The 12,383-nt window shown below is 37.7% G+C and overlaps 1 protein-coding gene across 9 annotated transcripts in view; it reads right to left on the minus strand.

Moving 5' to 3' along the window:
• CEP350 (centrosomal protein 350) overlaps positions 1-12,383 on the minus strand; it is a 78,274-nt gene that overhangs the window by 63,737 nt on the left and 2,154 nt on the right. For 8 of the 9 annotated variants that reach the window (XR_012674564.1, XM_075156837.1, XM_075156840.1 and 5 more), the window contains exons 2-4: positions 2,935-3,020; positions 1,264-1,307; positions 235-349 (exon numbers count right to left, since the gene is read on the minus strand). Coding sequence is in view for 8 of the 9 variants with exons in the window: in XM_075156837.1 (XP_075012938.1) it covers positions 235-349; positions 1,264-1,307; positions 2,935-3,007 (232 nt within the window). In the remaining variant the exon portion in view is untranslated. Of the gene's footprint in view, positions 1-234; positions 350-1,263; positions 1,308-2,934; positions 3,021-5,455; positions 5,552-12,383 lie in introns of those variants that run through there. The other variant, XM_075156836.1, reaches the window with a different exon arrangement.

The raw sequence follows: 12,383 nt of genomic DNA on the forward strand, positions 1-12,383 counted from the left end.
CTCACCAACAGTGTGGGAAAAGTCCTGTCACTCCCTCTAACCCAGTGACTATGACAGCACACTTTCCTTCCTAAGCTAAGGGAAGAAAATATTAGTTTCTCCTGGGCAATTAAGAGTTTCATGAATAAAGATCATTGGCAGGAGACAACTTGGGGGCAGGGAAGAGAAATCAGGTTTTCCCAGAATGCAGTGGCTTCACCCCGCCTTACACGCTACGTCCTCAATAATACATACCCTTTCTGCTTATTTTCCTGCTAGCACTAGCAGAGGGCTTCTTGGCATCCATGACAGAATCGAATACAGCCGTGCTGGTGGGAGCTATTTCCAATTTGTTCTCTATATGGCGTAGCTAGAATTTGAAGATAATGCAAATTAGAATATTGTTTTCAATTTTTAAGCTACAGGATTTTTTTCCCCTAATGTGACAATTTTTTCCTCATTTTCATAAAGAATAAAACTGCAGGCAAAAGCAACTTCACAAGGCGGATGTTGCAAAACTGCATAGCCTTATGGCTAGAAACTACATCACGTTATTAAGTTTTGTTTAAAAAGATTATCTAGATTAGGTTTTGTTGCATAGTTTTGTTTCCATAAGTAGGCTGTTGTGAAAAAATTAATAACATGTCATTCAGAGTCTTAATGCTTAGCCTGAATTAAATATTAATTCCACTTGGAATAAATTCTATAATGCTCTTTTCAAAATGGAGCACGATACGAGATTCTACATGTAAAACCCCACACTGATGCTCAGCTATTAAAAAAGAGAGGGACAAGGCTATGGGAAAGAGCTGAATTCCCCGAAAACCAAGCTGCCTCACTTCACTGAAGCCAGGTTTTAGAAACCAGTGTGATATCTTAAGCACCTAAGCTCCCACAGAAAGACAGCAATTCCAATGCTCAAAGATGGAAAATTATGAAATACACTGGCAGTGTCTTAGTTTCTGACTGGTTTGGGTAAGCAGGGGAGAGTTATTTTTTTCAAGTTTTCAGAAAAATGGTAAGTCACCACTTAAATAGAAACACTCAAGACAGCAGGTATTACTATACTCAAGACTAAGCTTGCTCTGGCAAAAATTTCTTCTACTGTGTGTGGAAAACTTTTTCTAAGATAAAACATGCATGTACTCCAACTGCTTGCCCTATTTTCAGCTTGTTTAACAGACAATCACTGAGCAAAACAATAGTTGGTTAAAGCTTTTGTAGCCATTGACTTATTTGAAAAGGAGTAAGGAAAAAAAAAAAAGAAAAAAAATCAGTACTTACAGCAGCCTTAGTCTGAGAAAAAGTAGCCCATGCTGCAGTTAGATCTACAGGGCAGAAACAAATAAATTTCTCATTAGTACATGGAAAACAATGAAATAAAATGTTGCTTCAAAACAATTTTCATGGGCTCACTAATCAAGTTCTTTTAATGACTCCAGCCTGTAAACCTCCTCTATGAGAGGCTGTTATCAGTCAAGACTCGTCTTAGAGCAATAAAGTATTTAATGTGAAATCTAATGAGTTCACTAAGTTAGGTTGAATGCATTATTACACTTGAAATGAAATGTACCGCACATTATAGAAGATGTTTAGAAAATAAAATAAAGCTGGTTATTTACCCCAACACAAGTATCTTACATTTTTCCATTACGCTATAGTTTAACTACTTTTTTTTTCCCCTTCCACCTTCTTCTTCAGTAAACTAAGCATGAATACGTAGTCACTGAAAGACTCTACTCAAAAACCAACTTTGAACATGTGAATTTTGAATAATAATCTTTTTGAACTGTACACCCTACAAACAAAATAGAAGCAATGTTTGCAAAGAACAAGCAGGAGGCACTAATCAACTTCAGCCTTTTAATCTAAACAGATAGCATGTGCTCTATGTGCAATCCAGTTCATTAGGATGCAGTAGTATTTTCCTCTAAAAATACTTACTTCCTCAGTTCCCCTCTTCTTTTGGTTTCTAATGGTTTTCCTCTAATCTAACGGTTAACACAACGCAACATCCAAAATCTTAATGTACATCAGAACCATGGAGAGTAGTAGCATTAGAGAGTTTAAAAAACAAAACAAAACCCTCTTTTCCTTATAGTAAAAAAACTGCCAATTTCATTTCAGGTAAGATGTAACAACACAAAGGCAGAGGGTTAAGGAAGTAGCATAGAAACAACTTTGCTTTGACTTCGAGAGATAGTGCTTCATGTCTACAGAACACCTCAGTTTCACAAGGTACATAATTTTAAAAGGAGCATATCGCAGGAAACAATCAGCAATAATGTCCTCTTACAGATAAAATAATAATCTGTCTTTACTTTCAAAATAACTTCTGGAGTCCAGTTTTGTCATAGGGGAGATCATAAGACTGATCTTGAACCACAGACTTAACATGCGACTCAGCTGCTCTACAGACCAGAGTTTTCCTCCTCTCAGGGATGTACTGTAATTTATTCAGTTTTGCTCCCTCTTTTCCTAAATTACAGAGTAATCATGACAGTAAAAAGCTAACAGGATTTATCCAGTTCAGGGAGACAAAAATGCTGCAAGTCGTCTTAGTGGTGATGTACTGCTGCTATTCAAGTGTCTTTAGCTCTTCACCACTTTGGAACTGAGCAAGAGTCAGGAGCAACTGCCTCTCGGGCTCTTCTTCACTTCTTTCAAGAGCCTACAGTTCCCAATTTCTGTTCCTGCACTGCTCCTCCTCTACAGCACTCAAAAAAAAAAAATCTGTTTCTGTGCCATCTTGGCAACCATATCATAGGCTGGCAATTCCTAATGCAGATCAGAGTGTGAAACTGCTATTTCTGCAAAAAGGAAGCCATATAACACATAGTCTTAGCTTCCAAATTGAGGCAGGAGAATGCTTCCTATAAAAACTCCCCAAAGTTTCAAACAACTTGTGATAAAATATCTTCCAAAACAAGGCAATAAAACAGAGAAAATCCATACCTCTGGTAGAATCCTTGGTTTGGTTATGCCTCGGATTTTGTAGAGGCACCTCATTTGACTTGTTGCTCCACATCGTGTCAATTTATCTACAAAAAAAGAGTCATGAAGAATCAAAGACATATAAAGTAAGAACAAATGTATCTTATGCTGAAGAGAACATAACCTTGATCACTATGATGAATGTTCACCTCATAGGATGATTTCAACTCGCATCATGAACAAGATCAGAAAATCAGCACCAAATCACAAGCATGTTTACAGCTTGCAGTTTTTCAGAAACCACGTAATTCTGTGGATAAAGCGGGTTTCACTTTTGTTCTTATTTGTTACAAAGAAGAGTGAACTTGATAAAAGGAAACCCAGAGGTCACGCAATTTAGATCATAGTAATAAGCATCCCAGCAAGTCTGAAGATGACCACACTGAAATGCTGCACATGAAGGGGTAACAGAGGCAGCACTGTTAAACCTATAAACGTTTGGCGAAAATACCCAATTCTGCCAGTGACAGAGGAAGGTGTCACCTAGCTGTGTTAAAGGAAAAGGCAGAACAGAACTGCGCAGCAGGACTACAGCCAGGAAAAAAGATAGGACTGGAGCTGCCGTTGTTTTCCTGTGAACTTCAAAAGCAAGACTTACAGTGAATCTAAAAAAGTGTGAACTCTGAGTAACAAACCAGGCAGCCACTATCACCAAAGGAGTTTTTAATAACAGAGGGGAAAAAAAAAAAGCTACTCGGTCAGGAAAGATAATTTTTAAAAGAAAAGGCAGATAATTTATGCAAATAGTTATTTATCATCACTTTCATTGCAAAAGACTGGCTGTCATAGGTGAAGTTATAACAGACTTTAAAAAAGTGCTATGTAAGAAAAAAAGTAAGTTTAAGATACCTAAGAGGAACTCATACAGCCAACGTGAACTCTGATGAGTCAGTACTGCCCTACCCTCTCACCAAGGACCTCCTATCTGGTGGCACATGCTTACTGAGCTGTCTTCACAACAGACTGATGACATTTCTGTTACGGAAAAATAAAAGTTAGGTGACCACAGAATTCATGCAGGAAGTTCCGGACCTCTGAAAGAGTCATAAAGGCACATTTTCCTCTCTCTTCTCTCATGCACTCCCAGATATAATTTTTCTTATTTTCTTGATTTCTGAAAATTTCTTTTGCTTTCACTTCCCTACATAGTATGCCACATAAAAGGGCCTTAAATATAAAGGTCATTTTTCTGATAAAAGGTGACCAAACAGCCCACAAAATTAACACTGTGTACTACCTACTGGAACAGATCATTGTCTGTATATTTTGTGACAAAGATTTTTATCATATATGGTTTAAGGATACTCACAGTGACCAATAGTGAAGTTTGGTCCTCACATTCAGTCATATAACTTACTGCCATAAATACAAACTATCCCACAAAACTGTTCTTATGCCCCAAGAAAGACTATCAATAATAAGAACACAGGTCTTCAAAAGACCTTTAGTTCTTTCTTTAAAGAATCCAAATAAATGTTTGAAAGAGTGTGGAAAAGGTACGTGAGTTTATATATGTAGGTACAGAAACACACACACAAACACACATTAGTGAAGCCCATAATAACGCAGAAATTCTAGAAAGAAGTGGGGGGTGTTTTGTTTTTTAAGTATCTAGTTATGGGCAGCGAGCCAAGGGAAGTTAGAAAATTCTTCTTCTAGGACAGGTGCTGCAGAGCTCATTCATGCAGAACCGTAGCTTTGTGCCCCACATCATTCATGCTGCAAATCATAACACTGCCCTGCCCTGGAAATCATCTAATTGATCTTCTCCATCATTGGAGCAAAGAGTTGTTGTGCTAGAAATGTAGAAAACAAATATTAATAAAAATAGGGGAATTTTCCATAAATAACCAATTTTGACAGCCGCTGAAAATGTCATATACAATTATCAGTTTCTTGCCCAAACACAAACATAGCAAAACCTTCTCAATATGTAAATTTAGCATAACAGAACTTCAGGACAAGCAACCATTTCTTAAGGGATTAAGTATCCTTCTTCATGTAATTGCCTGGGATTTATTTTTATTATCAGAATTACTAGTATAGATAGGAGAACTTAGTCAGGGACTAGAATTTACACAAATTTATATAGTTTATTTTATGATGCCCTGTGAATGTGGTATTGTAATATACTCTATGTATTCCTTAACTCTCTATGAAAAGTACCAGATTAATTTAAAAAGTCTGAAATTGCTTGTTAGACCTTTCATCCTGACACTCAAGTAAAAGCTGACAGTCCTTTACCTAAGCTGAACAGAACACAAGTCAGACAAACAGTGAACGCACTTTTGAGAACACCTTAGTTCTTCTACTAACTCACAGATGTGTGCTGATGACCACCAATGGTCAATAATTCCGTCTCAATGCCTTGGTTCAAAAGTAGATGACGCCCCTCTATAAAAGGGAACTCAACCTCTCCTCCTTTCCGTACAAGCTGGGAAGTAATCACAAAGCATCCTGCTGTATTTCTCCTCATGAATACCTGCAGTGCCGGCTCCCAGTGTACAATACCACTCTTACTGGCTTCAGTGCAGCCAGCTGAGATCCACCGAGCAGTTTTGCTTAACTCAGGTTGCTGCTGTTTGAAAAAAAGACATGTAAGAACTGAGAATTCTGGAGCTGTCTACAGTTTCAGGAAGCTAATGCTGCAGTAGCTTTCAGCTGCGATACAATCTTCGTAACTATAAGGGTTTGGGTTTTAGATGTCCCTCTCCCCCTCCTTTGGAAGGGTGGGAGAAATTTATCAGCTTTTCAAAACCTATCTACAAATCATGTTGCTTCCCACCAACCTTTGAATTCCTACAGATTAACAGAATAACGTCTTTCCATTGTCACAGCTTACATAAATAAGCAGCACCCTACAAAAACCAAGTACTTGTATAATTCAATACCCTGTCTCTGCAAGAAGTTAAACCAGACAGAGGAGACACTTCAATGCTATCAAGAGTACAGCTAGGGGGTGGGGGAGAAAAAAGAAAGAAATCAAGACACAGTTGCCTTGTTTATTCATAGGATTTGCATGCAGGGTAGTGGACCAGTTAAACACTAAAATACACTGAAATCAATATTGACTAGAAAATACTACTACACTAAAAATTTATGCAAAGGAAGTTTAAATTGTATTTGAAAACACATTTTACATCAACACAAAAGCTGTCTTGATGTCGCATGAACAACTTCTTTACAACGAAGAAACACATTGTAAAAACTACATTCTGAAATGACTGCTGATTTTTTTTTGCTAAACTAAATGATCCATCACTATTTAATACAGAGCTTAAAGGAAGGGGGGTACAAAAAGAAGCTCAACAGATGAAATGCCAAAGAACTTCTGAGGAGACAGCAGTAATGGCAAAAGGTTATCTGCAGGTTGGATAAGGCTATGAGGATCTTAAAAGTTTGTTGAAAAAAGGTGGAAGACTGCAGAATCAGCAGAACTGACCTCCTGGTTATTTGGTTGTTCACTATTAGACACAGACACGTACAGGTTCGTTAAAGGCTGGTTTGCCAAGCCTTGTCTTGGGTGAAGGGTTAAAATACAAACACCACTGTGTTCTGACGTTTCAATCCGACGTCAAATGCCCATCTCATTCTCTACTCATTTGTCCAAGACAAAAAAAAAAAAGTACACAAGAGAAGGCACAGCAGAACTGCTGTAGATGAGGACCTAAGTGTAAACTACCAAGAAAAGGATATGCTCCAAACTCCTCGAAGAAACTGGGACACTCACACACCCCAGACACACTCTTCCACAAACACTGTCCCTATGGAAAGACACTGAAAAGGACTGACAGATCAGAAAGCGCATGAGAAGACATCAGAAAGGAGGAAATGGAAACTAAGAGAAAAACACTGCCAAATAAAAAAAGATGAGAAACAAGCACTAAGTTTACTACCAAACATACCAAGGATGGCATTGAAAAGTACAACAGATAACAAAATAACAAGTCAACATGGTAAGAGGACAGCATTTTGAAAGGAGCAGGCGATACGAAAGTAGAATTTGCTTAGCAAAAGTACACAAAAATGTCAAAAGATGAAAAACAGGGCTAGGAAAAGAGAAAGAAATCTGGTGAGAGAAGCAGGATATAAAAAGGAAGAGAACGGAGAAAGACAGAAAGGAGAGAAAAACTGAACTTTTGAAGAATCAGCACAGAGAGCCGCAAAAAGGAAGAAAAGAAACTGGTATATTGGTCCAATTGTAAAGTTTTTCAAGCACCCTCTGTATGACTTTTTTCTTAGTAGCACAACCTCGATAAGAAAAGGAAAAAGGAAACTCGAAAGTCATGGCACTGAAACAAGGAAACAGGAGAGGAAACTGAATCATACAGATTCAGAGAATGGCAGAGAATGTGAGCAAGAGATTGCCCATTGTTATTTTCACTAACATTTAGTGGTTATGCAAAAAAAAATCCCAGTATGTATAGGGAACAGTATTTCTCAAGACTTTGTTTCTTATAAAAACACAAGAGACACCAAATGAAAGAGATACCACAAACGAAAAGATGAAGAGTACTCTTTGCTAAGAGTATGGAAAGAAACAAATTTAATATTGACTTTTATGGGATATTCTTACATGTTTAATCCCCAAAGTGGCAGGCTTTGCTACAAACTGGTATGCAGAGCATGAGGCCAGCACTTCACACCGTTTAAGCTACAATAAGGCAGCAGTGCCAATAAAAAAAGCCATCTTTTCCTTTCTTTATGCCTTGGTCTCTCTTGCCTTATTCAGGTAGAAAGTCAATGGGATTATGTGGTAAAGAAAAGTGGACTGGGAATCTGGTAAGGTCTGAAAGTAGCTTTTTTGTTCTTTTTGCTTTATTAGTTTTAGCTATGTCGTACCATAAGCTACAACCTCCGTGAACAAAAGGAGAAGGAATGGAAGAATCAGGGAACAGCCAGATCAGTCCCAGTCCTGTACTAGCTGCTGACACGTATCATAACCTACAGTTGTTCCCCAAGAGCAAATGCTTGAAGCTGCTATTGCCTTTACCTCAGCAAGAGTGAGTGGGACTGGGGAAAATGAGAACCATTCCCATCACCTTCTTCTTACCAGTGGAAACACCACTGGAGCTCAAATGCACCACGGGAGTCTACACACCCTGCTCCAGCACATCCCACTGCACCCACGCCTCGCACAGCGCAAGCAACTTATCCATTAGGGAAATGGGTACCAAGACAAATAAAAGGTTTTAGGGATGTTTTTTGCTCTTTAGAAAAATATGTTAAGTTTCCAAGTACAAATAATTGAAAGTTAACTTCTGAATCCTAAAGACCCTCTGGAGCTCCTGTCTGTGCAGCTACAGTTCTGCATTACTGGCAATAACAGACACACACAGGTGGACAGACACAATCGGACCGAGTCGAGCAAACTATTTTTCTGAGCCAGCCCACTGAAAGTGATGGAATTTCTATTTAAAGATGCCAGAAACACTTTCCATGTCTCCTCAAATACCACAGAATACAAGTTATGATGATATGCTTGAGTCTGGAATACAAATACCTTTACCTACTCATTTTTCTGGAATCTGAGCTTTTACCATATTGCATTATCCCATTTAAATGAGAGCTAAAAATATCCATAATACATTGTTCTAAGTCTTTTTTTGGTTATGTTTATGGGCTTTTAAAATGTTTTTTGATACAAGAGTAACATACTATTTTTTTTTTGGCCTCAACATATTTTGAGAAAACTTTGTCTCTCAAAGCAAATAGATGCAGGGGATTTACTGACCTTCCTCAGGACTGAGGACAAGTTCCAGCCCAACAAACAAACGCACGACGTATTTGTCAAAAAAGCGCCACATCTCCAGAATCTATAGCCGACTCTGCAGAATCGGCCGGGTCCTCCCCCCACTTTCTTTCAATGCTTATTTATACAATAAGCCTTCAAACGAAATGTATTTCGGGGGCAAAGGTTCTGTAAGGAAGTTAATATTCAAAATCCAAGTACAACTCCAACTGCACAATGCTTCACAGACAAAAACTTTATCTTAACACTTCTCCACCATACTATCTCGAGTCTATAATCTCTGCTTTGCCCCTCCAAAATTATTTCTGCTACAAAGTTGGGGATTTTTCTTCTCATGATTTTTAAGTGGTGCTGAGCTAAAGAGTCAATGGGTTCAAACTATTCACAGTACATTTATAGGTAATTTTGCTGGTATTTAATCTGACTGGCTTCTAATACTATTCAACTCAGAAATATTTTACCGGTCCAGATTGCACTGCACCCCATGAGTGAGACTGTATGTAATGATGATGGACGCAATCATGTAAAGCTGATACAAGAAAAAGCTGGAAGTAACAAACACCAACAATGCCCAAGGAGCTTGTGAATGTTAGCTGCTCTGAATGAGTAGAATTTTAGATAATATTCAGTATTTTGTGTTGTAGTGCAAACAGTAAATATACCAGAAGAACTCGCATTCCAATCATTATGACTTTGGAAAATAACAATTAAAACCAAAAAATCTTCACAAGTGAAAGAAATATACTAATAAAATTTGATCTGTCTTAAGCTAGAAAAACATAAAAAAGCTTTCAGGGATATTAAGGTAGTAAAAAAAAAAAAGAGCAATCAAGATACACCACACATTTGCAGATAGAAAAGCAGTAAAGAATTTCAAAGCACATGTCACTACCTCTAACTGTTAACCAGGAAGATAAATTACATCAACAGTCATACATTCATCAAACATCAGAAAATATAGTAGAAAAATATGAATATGTTTCATGAGCGCTAAGCTTAAATCAGTGGCATCAGTCAGCTACCAAATTTGCATCCAAACTGTAGTGAAGATTTTTCTATAAATGAAACATTACCAAATCTGATCCTCTCCAACTATACGCTGAGGATGGACATTTACAACACACTTCTGCTATGAGAAGACAAGGCAACTTGCAAAAGTGCCTCTGCTTCATCACAAGTGATGTAAAAGTGATGAAAAAAACCCTGGCACTAAAAAATGGATTAGCGGTTTTACTGAAAGTAAAATGCATCACATGCTAGGAGGTACTCTGAGGAAATCTATTGAAATGAATGTTGTGACAGCTAGCGTAACTTGGTTCATTGTTCATGAAGAAATCAGAGTACAAAGGCACAGAGAATGCATCCATTTATTGAGGAGATGCACACGAGGGTTTGCCGATCCATTCAGAAGTTCTGCATTTTTTTTTTTACTTCAAAGATCTTTGCATTTATGACAGAAAAGAAAATAAGCGAAGTACCCTAGTTTCAAGAACAAATAAAATACTCCTGCATTTGTTCCCTTGGCCTTCATAACAAAAGTTCACTCATTCCATCTCCAGTTACTAGAAACTGCACGTTAGAAGATTTCAGTTCTTGCAGCCCATAATAAATCCACTCAGCAGAATACACTCAAATTCTTCAGTAAGTCCTGTCTTCAAAAGGCCAGCACCCGCTATCCTTTACCTCACAGGGAACACTCCACTGGGAGGGATTCTTCGTAGGACTTACAGGCAATCCTCTCAGCCAAGTACAAGAACCAGACCTGCCAACTTTGAGAGCTAAGACAACAGCTTTCAACTGCTCAACAACACCAAGGACATATGAGCAGAGCAGCAACTTCATCTGCAGCTGTGTCAACTGCAGATTGATCACTATTTTCTTTCAAAGCAGAATAAAGTGCATGAAAACTTCAGGGAAAATGTTCCAAATGTCACTTTCTCAAGTTTGATGCCTTTGCTCTGAAATTGCATTCAGAAGTAGTGTCTGAAAAATGTCTCAATAATAACATGAGATGTCAAAAAAAAAACAAACCCCAAAACCCCATGACAAGCTGAACAGTGACCATCAGCACTGTCTCTGACCTGGCATTACAAAGACTGATACCAGGACTCTTCTGAGAAGACTTTTTCTTGAACTAGCTAAAAATAGCAATAAAATATTTTCTCATATTTAAATAATTCCATCCCATTAAATGCTTTAAGTGCAAAACTCTAAATCCAGACTTTTCTGTTTCAGTATGACAATTCCACCTGATGTATTTTGCTATTAGCAAACATAACACATCATGTTAATATGACTGGAAAATATCAGAGAAAAATGTAACTGGTTTTTATACTTTTACACTCTTTTGCCATGGATTGGACTTAGTGTAAAATTCTGCCCTTAGTGAGGAGTGTTCTTATGAAGCTAAAACACAGCTAGAATTTCTGTTAGCATTCAGTAAGTTTCAATTGACCTAGTATAATTGATTCGTTAATTTATTTGCTCTATTCTTTCACCAGTATATTGACAAAGGTTTCAGACTTACACATACAAGGAATTTTATTCTCAATCGAGTAGTCCATTAAAGTCTATTATATCATTAGCACAATGATACACATGTATCTTCCAAGCATTTACATCTATGGATAAATTTTACACTCAGACATTCTGATCCAGCCACATGCCTAATATATTAACTGCACTGGGAAAGTTTTCTCTCTGCACTCAACTACCAAAACCCTTCTTTATCATTCTTATACCTGTTTTCATATTAACACAGTTTATATTGGTTTGAATAGCATGAATTATATTAGTTTAAGTACTGATAAAAAAGTCACACTCCCGATATAAATTTCTGAGTTGAGCAGGTTTAGCAACTCGACAGTGATGAAGGAATGCATATATTCCTCCCTACCTTCCCCAGCAATCTTGCCACTCCTCTGTGATAGATGCAGTGCTCATCTGACTGCATCACAAGCCAGTTCAACTCACTAACCCAGCAGAAAATTACTCACTTTTTCTTTTTTTGTTGGGTTAATTTTCTACCAGTTTATCAAACTGAATCAGGTTGCTGCACAGTCAATGCCAGAACTGGTCAAAGTGGGGGAAAAGAAGCAGCAGCAGAACATCATGCTCACTCACCTTAAGTTGTGCAGCTTCACCTAGCTGCCACAGATATGGCAATATAACATAGATCTAGCACTACGTGCACTAGTACTCCTGATTTCAAACACATGCCTAACTTTAAAGATGTTAATAGGACTATAGCCTCATCTGGGCACACTAAAGTCAATGAGACTAATCACATTAATGGCTTTATCCACAGGTGTGTTTGATACAACATAACTTTCTTAGCAGAAATCAGCAGTATGTCTGGTAGAGGGGTGCAAGGAGATGCAAAAAGTTCACTATACTCGAGTCAACAAAACCTTTAGAGTAGAAGTGGCAATTCCAAGATTAGATTCTTATCCATTTAAGGGATGCTTTTACTATGGTGGTACAAATTGCTGATAAAGTTATTTCAAGACATGAAAGACACCATCCACATGGGGACTGTTACATCTGTAAAGTCTTCCCAGTGGTACCGTGGCAAACTTAAGCTATGCACCAAAGCTTAGTAAGCTTAATAAAACAAATCCATGCAAACAAAATGTTTTATAGTTTTAAAATCATGTTC

This window comes from Calonectris borealis, chromosome 8, assembly GCF_964195595.1.
Source record: "Calonectris borealis chromosome 8, bCalBor7.hap1.2, whole genome shotgun sequence".
In the NCBI taxonomy this organism is placed as follows: Eukaryota; Metazoa; Chordata; class Aves; order Procellariiformes; family Procellariidae; genus Calonectris; species Calonectris borealis.